Source organism: Periophthalmus magnuspinnatus, chromosome 19 (genome assembly GCF_009829125.3).
Source record: "Periophthalmus magnuspinnatus isolate fPerMag1 chromosome 19, fPerMag1.2.pri, whole genome shotgun sequence".
NCBI classification, from domain to species: domain Eukaryota; kingdom Metazoa; phylum Chordata; class Actinopteri; order Gobiiformes; family Gobiidae; genus Periophthalmus; species Periophthalmus magnuspinnatus.
The window spans coordinates 16,460,619-16,476,101 of record NC_047144.1 but is presented as its reverse complement, the minus strand read 5'-3'; the positions used below and the strand labels follow the sequence as shown (position 1 = coordinate 16,476,101).

Here is a 15,483-nt window from a genome sequence, read left to right as displayed (position 1 = left end):
AGTGTTTTATAGACTCTTTCAAAGAAGAGCTGGGAATCACAGGGTCTCTCATGATGCGGGACATGGCTCACGTTCATAGACTGTATAAAGAAGTGGACTGAGTGAATTTGACGTCACCCACAGCGTTTGGCCCCAGTCAAATGAAGCTCATCGAGGCTAGAGCGGTTATAGCAGACAATTTGGAGCTGAGTTCCATATTTAGAACTCTGACCGCGAGTATCATAGCAACCAAAGAGCCAATCTGTGGAAAGTAATGCCCCTTCCCACCTGCACTACTGCTTTTGCTTTAAGAGGGAGCGGCTACTTACAACGCTGTCAATCAAACCTGTTGCTAAGGCTAGCGGGAGTGACCTCTGGGAAAGAAGGCGACTGATTTGTCTGTTATTAATGTTCATATCTTGATTAACAGACACTATAGTGAAATAAAAACCCCAGGATCATGTAGAGCGGGTTATTACGAACATTTAAGAGCAAAATGACGAGTCTGACAGCAGCAGTTACAGAGAGAGGGGACACAGTTTTTCAATAGAAAGTGAATTGGAGCCAGAGTCGATGGAGCCGGAAGTGCGCCCATGATCACTTCCTATCTGAAATGCAGCGGCTAGCAGGTTAGCTACGTCCATGTATATATACAGTCTACGTTCATGATACAATGTTTTTGCGGTATATATTTTGCGATATAGCATTTCTTAATTAGGTTGATATGACATACACCCATTTTAAAGGGCTGAGTTTTTCTCTCAAACAGAAAACACTCTGTTCCACCTTGTGATGTCATCATGTGGTAATACAGGAAGTGCTCCACTGTGTTTTTAAACTCCATACACCTTCACTAGAATCATTTTGATTGGATTTCAGCCCTGGAATTGCCAATCTCTACTGAATTAAAGGTAAAAGGAGCTGCTCACATGAAAACTACATCACAAGGTGGAACAGAGCATTTTGAGCTTTGGAGATGTAGACAGACTAATAATAAAGTGTTACTCAAACATGTGTGAATGAAACAAAACACAACTCCAGGTGTGTTTTTGAGGAGGCAACACTATAACATGACTTTATGTAGGACCTTTAAGCGTCTAACCAGTGAATATGTCAAATGTGAATAAACAAACACGTCGCTGTTTCTAACCAAGCAACAAAATTTGTTGCACTTTCAGAAAATAATTGTGTAAAACATAAAAAAAATACTTCAGGCAATATATTGATACAGTGGCTCAGTTGGTAGCGTGCTCGTCTGTTGATCCAGCAGCAGCATTTTTGTGTTTACTTTTTGCAGATTTGAGCAGCACTTTTAACAATAAAGGTCTGAGCAAAGGCTTATTGCAAAACAAATACAAGTTCTGTAGTTTAGACCTCGATATGCATGGGATTCTTGTATTATCTCAGCAGTACATATAATCTTTCATTAAGCCAAGCAGAGGAACTTACAAACACAGTGAAGACATTGTGAGTTCTGCAACAGAGGTTATTTTTGATTTAGAGAAAAAGCAAACATAATTGGATATTTCCTACAGGGATACACGCTGCCATTTTGTTCTGTACGACACATCTATACAACAAATGCAACTTTTACAGTATTAAACTCCAAACAAAGTACTGTTTTCTGAGTTTGAAGTGAACATATTGTTGTTATCTTTGCCTCTAATTAGGTTGTGTACAAGAACAACGATGTGCGGTTAGAACTGTCGAGGCTGGCCAAGCAAGGAGACCCAAAGATGAAGGTATGTTTGGATTTACTGTGAAGTACCTGTGCCTCCATAAGCAGATTACTCCAAGTATCACTATTAATATGCAGGTAAATGATCACTTTAGTCCAGTGGTGGAAGGTAACCAAGTACAAGTAGTAAAAGTACTGTATTTGAGTATAATTTTTAGGTATGTGTATTTTAATTGAGTACATTTTACAGTGGATACTTTTTACTTTTACTTCACTACATTTGAGAGCAGTATCTGTACTTTTACTTAAATATACTTAGTAAAAGTACAGATACAGAGGTAAAAACTTACTCAAGTAAATCTATCACATGAAAAAATCTATTTAAGTAAAAGTACAGATACAGAGGAAAAAGTTACTTGAGTAAAAGTAAAAGAAAGTATTTTTACCCCAGACTAAAATTTTTGAGTTAATCTTTAGCTTTGAGCCTACAAAAATAAATGCACAAAATTCATAAGAAAAATTAAGCAATGTGATACTTTTACTCGAGTAACATTTTTCCTCTGTATCTGTTCCTTTACTTGGCTAGAATTTTTCATGTGATACTTTTACTTGAGTAATTTTTAACCACTGTCTCGGTACTTTTACTTAAGTAACAAAATTGGGCACTTCATCCATGGCTGTTTCCAGCGTTGCATCATCTTCCATCTCCTGACACATTTGCGTTCTCCAGCTGGTCACACCGTGTTCACAGAGACGTCCTATGGGATTAAAACTATTGACTCACTGGAATTGGATTATGTTTCTCAGAGAGTGCTGTGTTTTTTTTATTCTTCCAGTCAAAGGCTTCTGTAAAAACAAAAGGACTTAAGGTGTTATTTTGATGAAAAATGTGTGTTACTTTCAATGGATATATTAAAATATATATATATATATATATATATATATATATATATATATATATATATATATATATATATATATATATATATATATATACAGTATAGGCTATTGTTATGTACTTAAATACACATTTGTTTATTCACACTTTTTTTTTCAATTAATGTGCTTTTCTCACCTCCATTTACTACCAAAGGAATACAAGATTTGACCTATTCTATTTTATTTTAATTACACAGACAAGATGTGCAAAAGTGCCTTGCCTAATGAATGTAATCTGAGATTATACAGTCCATGCAGGGATTGAACTACTAACTCTAAGGTTGGAGGGTGAATGTCTGTATTACTTTACCAATAACAATAGAACTAGTGTTAGGGTTATCTTTTTTTACATAACAACTGCTGAGACAGTGGTCCTAATAGGCGCTGTGCTCTGTAGCACGCTAGCTACCTGACGGCGTCTCAAAGCTAACAGTCACTTTTATTAAGATTGGAAAACATAAAAAACAACCTATTAAAATTCAGATTAGTTAAAATAAAGACTACATGATTGTTTTTAATTTGTAGAATACTTCAGTTTGTGGCGTTGTTTTAATATTTATTGTGCCTCAAATTTAGCATTAGCATTGAGACACAAACAAAGTTTTCATTTTATTTGTGTAGTGTTTAAAGTTTCACTATGTAACTTTCCTGGTTGAGGATCCGCAGTGGAATTGCTTGTCTCCATAGAGATGTTACTACTAAACTTGGAATCTTCTGCAGTATGTCATTAAAATGATCTATCTTGTATTTATTCAATTCCAATTTTTATCACTCAAAAATATCTTGTATCTATGTTCACAGATCTGACTTGTCAATTTGCTTTCTTGTTCCATATGTGTATTGTGGTATTATGAAAAATTCTATTCTATTCTGCAAAGCCTTAAAGTGTCCATGGAGACGAGCAAAAGTTACATAGTGCAGTTTTAACATGTTGTCAGTGGCATCCACCCACAGCTCCCTGTCCCCAGCCTAACCCCGTAACCTCTGACCCCTAACCCACCCACAGCTCCCTGTCCCCAGCCTAACCCCGTAACCTCTGACCCCTAACCCACCCGCTGGTCCCTGTCCACAGTCTAACCCTGACCCCATAACCTCTGACCCCTGACCTCTAACCCACCTACAGCTCCCTGTCCACTGCCTAACCCTAACCTTTGACCCCTGACCCCTAACCTACCCACAGATCCCTGTCCAGTTCCTCATCTTTAAATATTTATTCACTTTACCGTGACTCTGCAAAAACATCATAGGGTTAAAACTGGACAGGAAGTAGTGACGCTAACAGTGAAGTTCACTCCTACAACTGTTTGTCCAGTTGACAGATTTTACTTTTGGCTTTTATTATGGATCAGACCTGGACGACTGAGAGATTACACAGATACTATAGTAAAATTACAACTGGGCAAAATGTAGGAGTGACTGCTCATCCAAGCCGCTTCTTCAGTTCTGGTCAGATTACTCCTGGACTCTGCCTTATATCTTTCTGAAGGAGGAGCTAACTACATAATTCAGAATAGGAATCTCATCTGCTATTAACCCAAATGAAAATAGTTTCTGAAGTGTGGCAGTGTATAATATGGGATAATTATGACTACTCTATTAACATGACTTCATCCCTGTGGTAAATCTCTCTTGTCTAATCCACTAATTTTGTCCTCCGTCCTCCCTCCGTAGGTTAGCGGAGTGGTTTCATTTAAATGTGAAAGTGTAGCAACTCTGGACCCGGTAACATTCGACACTCCCGAGTCTTTTGTATCTCTGAGCAAATGGACGGCAAAGAAGGCTGGTTCCATCTCCTTTGACTTCAGAACCACAGAGCCGAACGGGTTAATGCTTTTCAGCCACGGCAAACCCAAAACGCAGGCACGCAAGGACCCACGCACGCCGCCCACCGTCAAGGTAGACCTATCAGTGAGTTTAAGGGTATTTTAATGGCGTTTTTGAGCTTCCTACCATGTTTTTATCTTGCGCTCCTTTTTTTAATATGGATACCTGCTCAAATGAGTGTCTAGTTTCGATACTTGTTTTAGCATCGATTAGCATCTGATTTTTGCGACTTTTGACAACCCGTTACATGCTAAGTCTGATTTACGCCAAGAACAACGTCCGAAACCGATAAAACTTTCCTATAGAAGCTAGCATCAAAAATATACAAAAGCTAACAATAAAGTACATCTGTCTAATAGGGAAATTTGATGAACATCTGAATAATGAAATATAAATATTCTGACTAACTGGATACACTTCTAATTGGCTATTCCCTATAATAGGATACTACAGCTTCTCAGTACAATTGGGAAAAAACACGGAACATGGTTAAAATCTCAAAAACGTTGCTATAGCATTATATGGGAGCTCATGGTGGTTTCGATGTTGTTATGTTAAAGTTTGATGATGTTTATACTTTGATTGACAGGTGGACTTCTTTGCCATTGAGATGTTGGACGGGCATCTGTATCTGTTACTGGACATGGGCTCAGGGACCACCAAAACCAAAGCCATTGATCGCAAAGTCAACGATGGAGAGTGGTACCACGTCGACTTCCAGAGAGATGGCCGCTCAGGTAAGAGGCTGCAAAATGGTTTTATTAGGAAATTAGGAAGGGATATTCTTCAGCTGATTCAAAACCATATCTTAAGAAGAAGTAAACAAGCAAGACTGAGAACTAAACCTGGTCTAAACTAGGATTTGGGTACTAAACCAGGTCTAGACTAGGACAATCTCGGGGCGACAAGGCTAAACTAGGACTTCCAGTGAGATCAGGTCGATCAGGTAAAAGACTACAGAATGGTTTCTTAAGGACTAAACCAGATCTAAATCAAGAACTAAACCTGATCTAAACTAGGATTTGAGTACTAAACCAGGTCTAGACTAGGACTATCTGGGGGCTGCAGGTCTAAACTAGCACTTCCAGAAAGATGGCCAATCAGGTAAGAGACTACAGAATGGTTTTATTAGGCATTACTCTATGGGAAATTCTTCTAAATAATTTCTTACGAAGGACTAGACCAGATCTAAACCAAGACCAAGAACTAAACCTGGTCTAAACTAGGATTTGGGTACTGTCCTGAGTCTAGACTAGGACTATCTGGGGCGACAGGTCTAAACTGGGACTATTCAAGGACTAAGCCAGATTTAAACCAAGACCAAGAACTAAACCTGGTCTAAACTAGGATTTGGGTACTAAACTAGGTCTAGACTAGGACTATCTGTGGGCGACAGGTCTAAACTAGGACTTCCAGAGGGTTCGCCGATCAGGTAATGAAATATTCAATGGGAGATTCTTCAACTGATTCTAAGCCATTTCTTAAGAAGAACTAAACCAGATTTAAACCAAGACCAAGAACTAAACCTGGTCTAAACTAGGAGTATATGGGAGTGACAGGTCAAAACTAGGACTATTCCAGGACTAAACCAGGTTTAAACTAATACTATTTCGGGACTTAACCAGGTCTAAACTAGACTAGATGACACTTCATGGTTAAGTTACGAATCTGGCACCGTACCCAGAACTAAACCAGAACTAGACCACGACTAGAACAGAACCAAAGCAAGTCTAAACTGGGGTCAGGGCAAGAGCAGGGCTATTCAAGGACTAAACCAAATCTAAAGTGGGACTATTTGAGTTCTAAACCAGGTCTGAACTATGACTTCTTGAGGACTTAACAAGAACTACACCAGGTCTAAAGGGGACCTACAGTATGTGTTGTTGTGCAAATAAATTAATTAAGCTGAAAAACTCCTCTGCTAATTCATTTTGTGTTGCCGAGGAGACAGTTGGCAGATTATTTGTCAAGTGATACAAAGGTTGGCGGTTCAAATCCCACTCCTGACTTAAACATCATTGGTTGAACAGTCTGATCCACTGACTCACAAGTTGGCGGTGCGATTCCAGCTCCCACAGATCAATGCTGTTGTTGTGTCCTTGGGCAAGACACTTGGGCAAGGCAGGTAAATTAACACCAACTAATCGATATTGTCTAACCAAATACCTCCTGAATACAACCCTGTTTACCCCATCCTTCACCTTTCTACCAACTCAAATAGTTGTTTTGCGGTCAGAGCATACATGAGATGATTCATGAGGGATACAGGGGCCTATTGTTTGTGCGCTGTGTTGCATTGTCTTGTTATTGTAAACGTGGCCTGTACTTGACAAAACATTTTTACCTTGAGCCAGTGGAAAATAATGCGAATTTGAATCAGCACAAAGTGATGAGTAAGGCATGAGTCAGGAGTACAGCTGCGAGGGCCACGGGGACGGCCGCCAGAGACTGGGAGCTGTAACAATAAAAGGGCGTATGGATCAAATGGGTTTATATTATAATATTGTGGGGTTGTAGTTATGACAAAACCCCATCGGCATATTTCATTTTGGTAAAGTGTAATTTTTGGTTTTGTTACGTCATATTCAAAAGTAATCATTTTACTTTTAATGAACTCAACAACACAACAACAGCAGCTTTCATCGCCAACCTGTGGGTCAGTGGATGTGACCGCTCGACCAATGATGTTTACGTTGAGACTGGGATTTGAACTGCCAACCTCCAGAACAATGAACAAACGCTCTACAAACTGAGCCACAACGAAACACGATCTCAGTTAAAATCCTATTAATTACAGAGCCGTAGTTATGTTTGTTTTTAAATCCACTCCATAAAACACACTATTTATCCACAATATTGTCATTAAAATGCAACTAAAGTAAACAGCAAAATTACTACTACTACTAATACTACTGCTACTGTTAGTATTACTATGACCCTACAGTACCCCATGCTTTCAAACAACGGTGCTACCAGTATTCTATGTAGTTTGGCAAAAGATTAAACCTGATGCCTGTTCTGGTTAGATTAGACAAGGTTGGTTGAGTGTCTTGCTCATGAACACGACACACTGTAGGACCAAGAATCAAACCAACACCCATTCAGTTAATTGGCAATGAGATAATTGGTGCAGTGGAGGTAAACTGCATCCACCATCAGTTACTCACACATTCATACATACATAAGCAGTTTGGGGGAAGTGTCTTGCCCAAGAGCACAACAGCAGTTTAGTTTGCAGCTGGGATCTGTCAGACAAGCTTTTCCACTACCGCCCTGTGCTCAGATTAAATTCACAATCAGTTTTTCATGCATAAATAAAGGTGAAATAAAATGTTTCTTGTGTTGTAGGTACGATCTCTGTGAACAGCGTCCGAACGGCGTACACGGCTCCAGGAGACAGTGAGATCTTGGATTTGGATGACACTCTTTACCTCGGGGGACTTCCTGAAGACCGCGCTGGCCTCATTTTCCCCACTGAGGTAAAAAACTACCCCCTTTCTATGGATTTAAAGACGTTGTCATAGTGATAAACAATTCAAAACTACATATTTTGTCATTTGAATGGGAAAAAGTCCTCAAGCTGAAGAGTGGACTGAGACATTAAAGTACTCTGTGTAACTTTTTGGTATGGCCCCTCGCCTGCTTGTCTCTTTGGAGATTTTACTACTTTGCCAGGAATGTTTCACAGTATGGCATTAAGCTTTTCTATCTCTGGAGACACCGATGCAGATGTCACCACCACCAGGCCAAATTACAGGTCAGGTCTGTGGGGAGTGTAGCCAGCTCATAGTAGCAATGCATGTATGTTTGAGTAATAATAATAAAACATCTGTATTCAATTAAGTACAAGGTAGATATGTCTAATCGCCATGGTGACAAATGACTAAACCATTTGCCATGTCCCGACTGAATGGTTGCACACTTCGTCGCCTGCATTTGAAGGGCACTTACGTCACTTTCGCCGTGACAAGGCCTGTCCCATTTCATGCACCCAACAAATGCGGCCGACAAATGTGCCCTGTGTTTCCATGGAGATCGGCCATGAACAAATGGTGCATCCGAGCAGACTTTGCGCACTTCTATATGCCATCATACACCGTGCGTCACTTCTTCTATAGGAGAAAATGGAGTCAGCAGCCATTACTGTCGCTAGGCCACATAACGTAAGCCCACAGAGAGCGGTTGACGTACGCTCTGTGGTGTAGGCCTGTCCCATTTCGAGATGCTCTTTGCGGTCCATGGAGGCTACACGAAGAAGCACACTTCATCAGCCGGGCCTTTTGAAGTGTGCAGCCGTTGAATTGGGACACGGCTATAGACTGTGTATCTAAACAGCTAACCTGCTAGCCGCTGTGTTACAAATAATCGATGGAGCACTTCCAGCTCCAATTCACTTTATTGAAAAACTGTGGTCCCTCTCTCGTTAGCCCACTTCTTTATACGTCTATGGGCTGAACCTCCACTAAAAAAGTTACAGAGTACACCTTTAAAAACTTCACTCATTTGTGTAACAGAGCTTGAAATTTTACATTTGATTTGTATATTTCGTTCACAGCACATTGGCTTTGTAACAGTGGGTCTGAAACACTGTGTAGAGACGATGCTTTAATGGAGTGGAAAACGACGCAAACATTTCACTTCATATGTTTCATTATTTCACAAAAGACCAGAACGCACACTGTATTTCCATCTATTCTTCAGATTTTGAATAAGACAATGGAACTAACTCAGCACTGAAGTCTGCCCTTTATGTCCCTCTATAACAGACCTGATTGGAATGTCCCATTTTACATCACTTCATTTTCAAAAACGCATTTCTGTGACTGCGGCTTTAATTATTTCTGATTGTTTCTTTTGTGAAGGGTCAAAGCTAATTACGTATTGTTTATTCTTTTCTACTGTCTCTGTTGTATTATATTAGCTTAAAAGGAGCACTACGGAACCTTTCTGTTGGAGGTTTCCGTGAATATGCCTGAAATGTTCCACAGTGTTGCATAAAACATATTTAAATCTCAACCCTGCATGCAGTAACAATGTTTTTCAAGGCAAATTAAACATAGATATAATAGAATAAATGCTGTACTGCGGAACATTCCAGGTAACGCTAGAACATCTCCATGGAGACAAGCAGGTGGCAGGACCCTTACATGAAACGTCACTTTATGTAGCTTTAGCAACAGATTTGATTGACAGTGTTGCGGGAGGGAAGGGGCGTTACTTTCAACAGCCTCGCTCCGGATTGGCTCTTTGGTTGCTATGATACTCAAGGTCGGAATTCCAAATAAGGAACTCTGCAGCAAATTCGTCGCTATAACTGCTAGCTCGATTAGTCTATGATCCAAACAAACATGGACGATCTTGGACCTCTTCTCCGTCTCTTTTCTCAGGTGTGGACCGCTCTGTTGAACTACGGTTACGTGGGCTGTATCCGGGACCTGTTCGTGGACGGGCAGAGCAAAGACATCCGCAGACTGGCCGAGGCGCAGAGGGCGGTGGGGGTCAAACCGTCCTGCTCCAGAGAGCCCCCGAAGCAGTGCCTGAGTAACCCCTGCCAACACAACGGCATCTGCAGAGAGGGATGGAACAGATACGTGTGCGACTGCTCCGGGACCGGCTATCTGGGCCGATCTTGTGAGAGAGGTAAGAAAATGATGTTTGTAAATGTCAAAGTGAGCTGTGAGGATGTTGTGTTGTTTATGCCGACAGAGACGATGTTAAACTTGGCCCATATTACGCTATTCTCTGTTCTAATGTTGTTTCCTCATCACAGACAGACCTAGAGTTGTTGTTTTTTTTTTCCTTCACACATGTTTAACACACAAATTGTAATGGATATGAATAATTATAAGGTTAACAGACAATATTAAGGACGAGCAGGGCCGTCAACTGAAATTTGGGGGCCCGGGGCAATAAGTCTCTCATGGGCCCCCCTGTAATACAAATGAATTGGAAGAGGGCCTAATTCTGGGCCCCTAAGATTCTAGTGCCCCGGACAACAGACCCCTTTGTCCCCCCTGTTGAATCCCCTGTGGATAAGTTGGTTTTTTTCTGCATATTCTGGTGATATAATGGCGATTATCTTTGTTGGCGATTATCATGATATATAAAATGTCCCACGAACGATTATTGTCAACTTTTTTTTATCACGATAAACGATGTAATTGTTTGTTGTCCCATCCCTAGTGGTAATACAGGGTTGTGTTATATACGTGGAGTTGAGAAAACACTCTGTTCCACCTTGTGATGTCATGAAGTGGTAATACAGGAAGTGCTCCAGTGTGTTTTTAAACTCCACACACCTTCAGTAGAATCATTTGGATGATTTCAGCCCAGGAAGTGTCAATCTCTACAGAAGTAAAGGTAAAAGGTAGATGTTAAGCTGAAAACTGCCACTTCATGACATCACAAGGTGGAACAGAGCATTTTGAGGTTTGGAGATGTAGATAGATCAGAAAATAACGTAAAATGGGTCCTTTAACTCTCAAACTGCAGATGTTTTGACCTAGTTTATTGATAATATCTCTGTAATTACTAGGCGCATCCACATGAAACAAAAACTGGCAGAAAGCTCAACGTCGTCTCTGTCAGTATAAATAACAAAAGGTCTCGCTGTTCCTCAAACTTTTAAAACGTATCTGATCAAATTTCATCACTCACTCAGATGTGTTCAAATGGTCCTTGGATTCACCTAATGAGCCAAAGCTTCTGTAATAAACTCAGAGGAGGTCAAGACTTTACACAAAATTAAAAAACAATGGTGTTGGGGTTTGTGGGTTTGTGGGAGGAGTGAGCCTGTTTTGACAGCGATGGACGTAGCTTCGGTCTAAAAACACCTCTGTGAAACGAGAGCCCGCGGAGCATGAGTCACAACAATGAGAGGAGAGAGAGAGAGAGTACAGGGAGAAGTAGTAATAGTACTGCATAAAGTCAGGGTGTAGTGACGATGGTGCAGTCAGTAGTAGTAGTAGTAGTAGTAGTAATAGTAGTAATAGTAGCTGTTCCGATATACTAAGTAGAACAAGTGGTGGTGGTGGTGGTATTTGTAGCAGAAATTAAAAATTATTTACCAAAATAGAGTAATTATACTAGCAGTAGTAGTACTAGTAGAAGTTGTTGTTGTAGTATTATTAGTATATTCATATTGGTCATATTGGTGGCTTATAGCATCAAACAATCATTGTACTTGAAGTAGTAGTAGTAGTAGCAGTAGGAGTAGTAATTGTAGCCTAGCAGTAATAGTAGTATTAGTAGCAGTAGTAGCTATTTGAATATATTAAGTAGAGCAAAAACAAGTAGTACAAGTAAGCTAAGGTTAAATATGAAAGGATTAACTGAGTAGAAATGATATATTAAATAAAGTAATTATACTTGCAGTAGTAAGACTAGTAGTTGTAGGAGTAATTGTTGTAGTAGTAGTAGTAGTAGTAGTAGTAGTAGTAGTAGTAGTAGTAGTAGTAGTAGTAGTAGTAGTAGTAGTAGTAGTAGTAGTAGTAGTAGTACTACTAGTATTAGTAGTTGTTGAATTTAGACACCAATAAATGTAGGACAAAAAGTAAAAGTAGTAACGAGTATTTCAAGTATATCGTGGGCTGTTTTGGGTGGATTATAGCATCAAAGAATCATTATACTAGTAGTAGTAGTAGTTGCGGTGGTAGTTATAATATGGGTTGTAGTTACTGCTTGTTGTACTTGTCTAAAATGTTAAAATTAGTAGTAGTTGTAGTAGTTGTAGTAGCAGTAGTAGCAGTAGTAGCGGTACCAGTTTGTGATATAAGAAAATGCAAACATAGTTGTTGCAGTGTTATGTTACCTTAATAAGTTTAATGCTGGTAGTGCTGGCAGAAGTAGTAGTAGTAGGAATAGCAGTTGTATCTGCCGATCCCCGACATCAACAGAGTGTTTACTTTAAATACAAACAGCATGAGGTAAAAAATGATCCAAATATGTTTTGTAGCTAGAGAACAGCTTTGTAAAAATACTATCATTAACATTGACCCGTAAATTGTCTTATTTGAAGAATTTATACACCAAAATGGGATATTGATTATGCATTGGTGCGCCCCTGATAAATAGTAGTAGTAGCAGTGGAGTATTAATAGTCTCTGACACAGTGATCGGGGGAAATAGGACAAACTGAACACGAGGCCAGAGACCAACAAAGTGTGAAAACAACACACGAAACAGAGCCACTATGGACCAGCACGGACGCCATTTTGGATCAGGTGAGACAAAGAAGAAGTAGTGAACAGTGTGTGAGAAAGAGATGGAGGGGAGGTGTGATGGAGAGATGGAGGGAGGAGGAGATTGAGACAGAGAGGAAGAGAGAGTGAGGGTGTGATGGAGGATGGGAGGGAGGAGGAGAGAGAGAGACAGAGAGGGGGAGGGAGAAATGAGAGGATTAGGAGGAGAGACAAAGAACAAGTGAACTGTGTGTGAGAAAGGGAGGGAGGTGTGATGGTGAGGGGGAGGGAGATAGAGAGAGGAGGAGGAGAAAGGGAGGATGTGATGGAAGGAGTGAGGGTGGAGAGAGAGACAGAAAGGGAGAGGGAAAAATGAGAGGATCAGGAGGAGAGACAAATAAGAAATGAAAGGTGTGTGTGAGAAAGAGAGGGAGGATGAGAGAGGGGGAGGGAGAAATGAGAGGATCAAAAGGATAGACAAAGAACAAGTGAAAGATTTGTGTGAGAAAGAGAGGGAGGGAGGTGTGATGGAGAGAGGAAGAGAAGGGGAGCGAGGGAAGGTGTGATGAGAGAGGGAGAGAGAGATGGAAAGAGGGGAGCGAAAGGTATGTTCATAGAAAGAATCAGAGGGAGGGGTGAGAGAGGGAGTTAGGGAGAAGGAGTCAAAGAGGGAGAAGTAGAGATGATAGGGAGAGAAAGAGAAGAGGAGAGACAGATAAAGGGATATAGAAAGAAATCAGGTGAGATGGGTGTGTGAGAGAGATGGAGATAGAGAAAAGGGAGAAGAGAGAGGGAAAGAGAGAGGGGGTCAATATGTAAGTGAAAATGTAAAGTATCTGCGTGTGTGTGTGAGAGAGATGGTGAGGGGAGGAGAGGAAGGGACAGGGCGATGAGAAGAGGAAGAGAAGAGAAAGAAGGGATACAGAAAAGGAGAGAAACTGCAGGTAGAAGGAGAGAACACGTCCAATCACCAGCTCCATCTGCTCCTCCATCTGTGCTTCCTTTAAATCCAACCAACCAACACTTAGTGACCCCACAGTGCACACGGGAACATGGGAGAGAGGGAGAGGAGGAGGAGGAGGAGGAGGAGGAGGAGGGAGGGAACATGAGGGCAAGGGAGGAGAGTGGGAGAAGAGGAGAGAGGGAACATGAGAGTGAGAGAGAGGAGAGAGGGAACATGAGAGTGAGGGAGGGAGGAGAGGGGGGAAGGAGAGAGGGAGGAGGAGAGGAGGGAGGGAACATGAGAGTGAGGGAGGGAGGAGGAGAGGGGGGAAGGAGAGAGGGAGGAGGAGAGGAGGGAGGGAACATGAGAGTGAGCGAGAAGAGGAGCGAGGGAACATGAGAGTGAGGGAGAGAGGGAGGAGGAGAGGAGAGAGGCTGGGAACACGACAGCGAGGGAGGGAGGAGAGGGGGAGCAGAGGTGAGAGGGAACACGAGAGTGAGGAAGAGAGTAAGGAGGAAAGGAGAGAGGGAGGGAACACAAGAGCGAGGGAGAGAGAGGGGGAGAGGAGAGAGGGAGGGACTATGAGAGAGAGAGAGAAGTGGAGAGAGGGAGGAGGAGAGGAGAGAGGGAGGGAGCACGAGAGGGAGGGAGGGAGGGAGGGAGGGAGGAGATTGGGAGAAGAGGAGAGAGGGAACATGAAAGCAAGGGAGAGAAAGAGGAAAGAGGGAGGGAACACGAGAGCAAGGGAGGGAACACGAGGGAGAGAAGGAAGAGGAGAGGAGAGAAGATGAAGGAGGTAGGGAACACGAGAGCGAGGGAGGAGCAGGAGAGAGAGGGGAGGTCGAGTTGTTTACCTTTTTTTTCTTTACTACATAATTCCTTCTATCATACTTCATATATCTGATGTCTTCTGTGTGTATATAAAAAACAACATTTACTTCTTGTTGTATATTTCTGAAGTACTTAAACTCTATAAACAACACTGACCTCAGATTCCTCTTTCCTCCACTGTGTTTACCCTAAGCACACCTCTCGAAACCGATGACAACACTTTCATATCTCTGAGAGTGTTCGTTCGTGTTCTCTGATGGTACAATCACTTCTCGAAACGCGTCAATGCCACAAAAAAAAAAAATCCTCCTCCTCTCCTCTTTCTCCTCTTCTCTCCCTCTTGTCGGCGTCCATCTTGAATGCCTCTACACTGGCGCCCTATCAGTTCCCTCTCTGCCAATCTCAAAGCCTTTTTTCCCATTTCGTTTTTCTCTCTGTTCCTGATTTCACAGAGCTTTGGGGGTTCCAGTTCAGTGCACACACCCTCGTACCTTACAACCACTTTTTGTAGTCTTCATCAACATAATCTTCTATCAGCTTGTGGCCGTCTCCTGTGTGCTAGCGCTTCGGTCCCATTGGCGTTTCTGTGTAAATCGTGTATCGCTAAAAAGTACAGAGAGATTGAATTCGTTTGTGTCACCGATGTCGATATGTTGTTTCGACTGACCACCAGACTAAAGGCGTTTGGCAGTGTTTGAACCATAGACTGTATATATAAATGGACATAGCTAACCCATCGGCTCTGGCTCCAATTCTCTTTCTATTGAAAAACTGTGGCCCATCTCTCTGTAACTGCTGCTGTCAGACTCGTCATTTCGGTCTTAAAATGTTCGTATTGCCACGCTCTACGTTGTATTTCGCTGTTTTGTTGGTAAATCAAGATGTAAACATTAGACAGACCAATCAGGTGCCGTCCTTCCCCCAAAGTCGCTCCCACTAGCGTTAGCAACAGGTTTGATTGAAGGCGTTGCTAAGCCCCGTCGCCCGCACCTTCGGTTTAGCAGGAAGTAGGTGGAAAGGGGCGTTGCCTTCAACAGCCTCTCTCCAGATTGGCTGTTTGGTTGTTATGATACTCGAGTTAAGAATTTCAAACTGGGCTCCAATTTAGC

At 41.6% G+C, this 15,483-nt stretch overlaps 1 protein-coding gene across 1 annotated transcript in view; it reads left to right on the top strand.

Annotated features, from left to right (window-relative positions):
* nrxn1a (neurexin 1a) overlaps nucleotides 1-15,483 on the top strand; it is a 155,400-nt gene that overhangs the window by 64,410 nt on the left and 75,507 nt on the right. Inside the window, exons 6-10 of the mRNA XM_055229329.1 lie at nucleotides 1,650-1,721; nucleotides 4,268-4,492; nucleotides 5,010-5,157; nucleotides 7,769-7,899; nucleotides 9,808-10,060. Of these exons, the coding sequence (XP_055085304.1) occupies nucleotides 1,650-1,721; nucleotides 4,268-4,492; nucleotides 5,010-5,157; nucleotides 7,769-7,899; nucleotides 9,808-10,060 (829 nt within the window). The remainder of the gene's footprint in view (nucleotides 1-1,649; nucleotides 1,722-4,267; nucleotides 4,493-5,009; nucleotides 5,158-7,768; nucleotides 7,900-9,807; nucleotides 10,061-15,483) is intronic.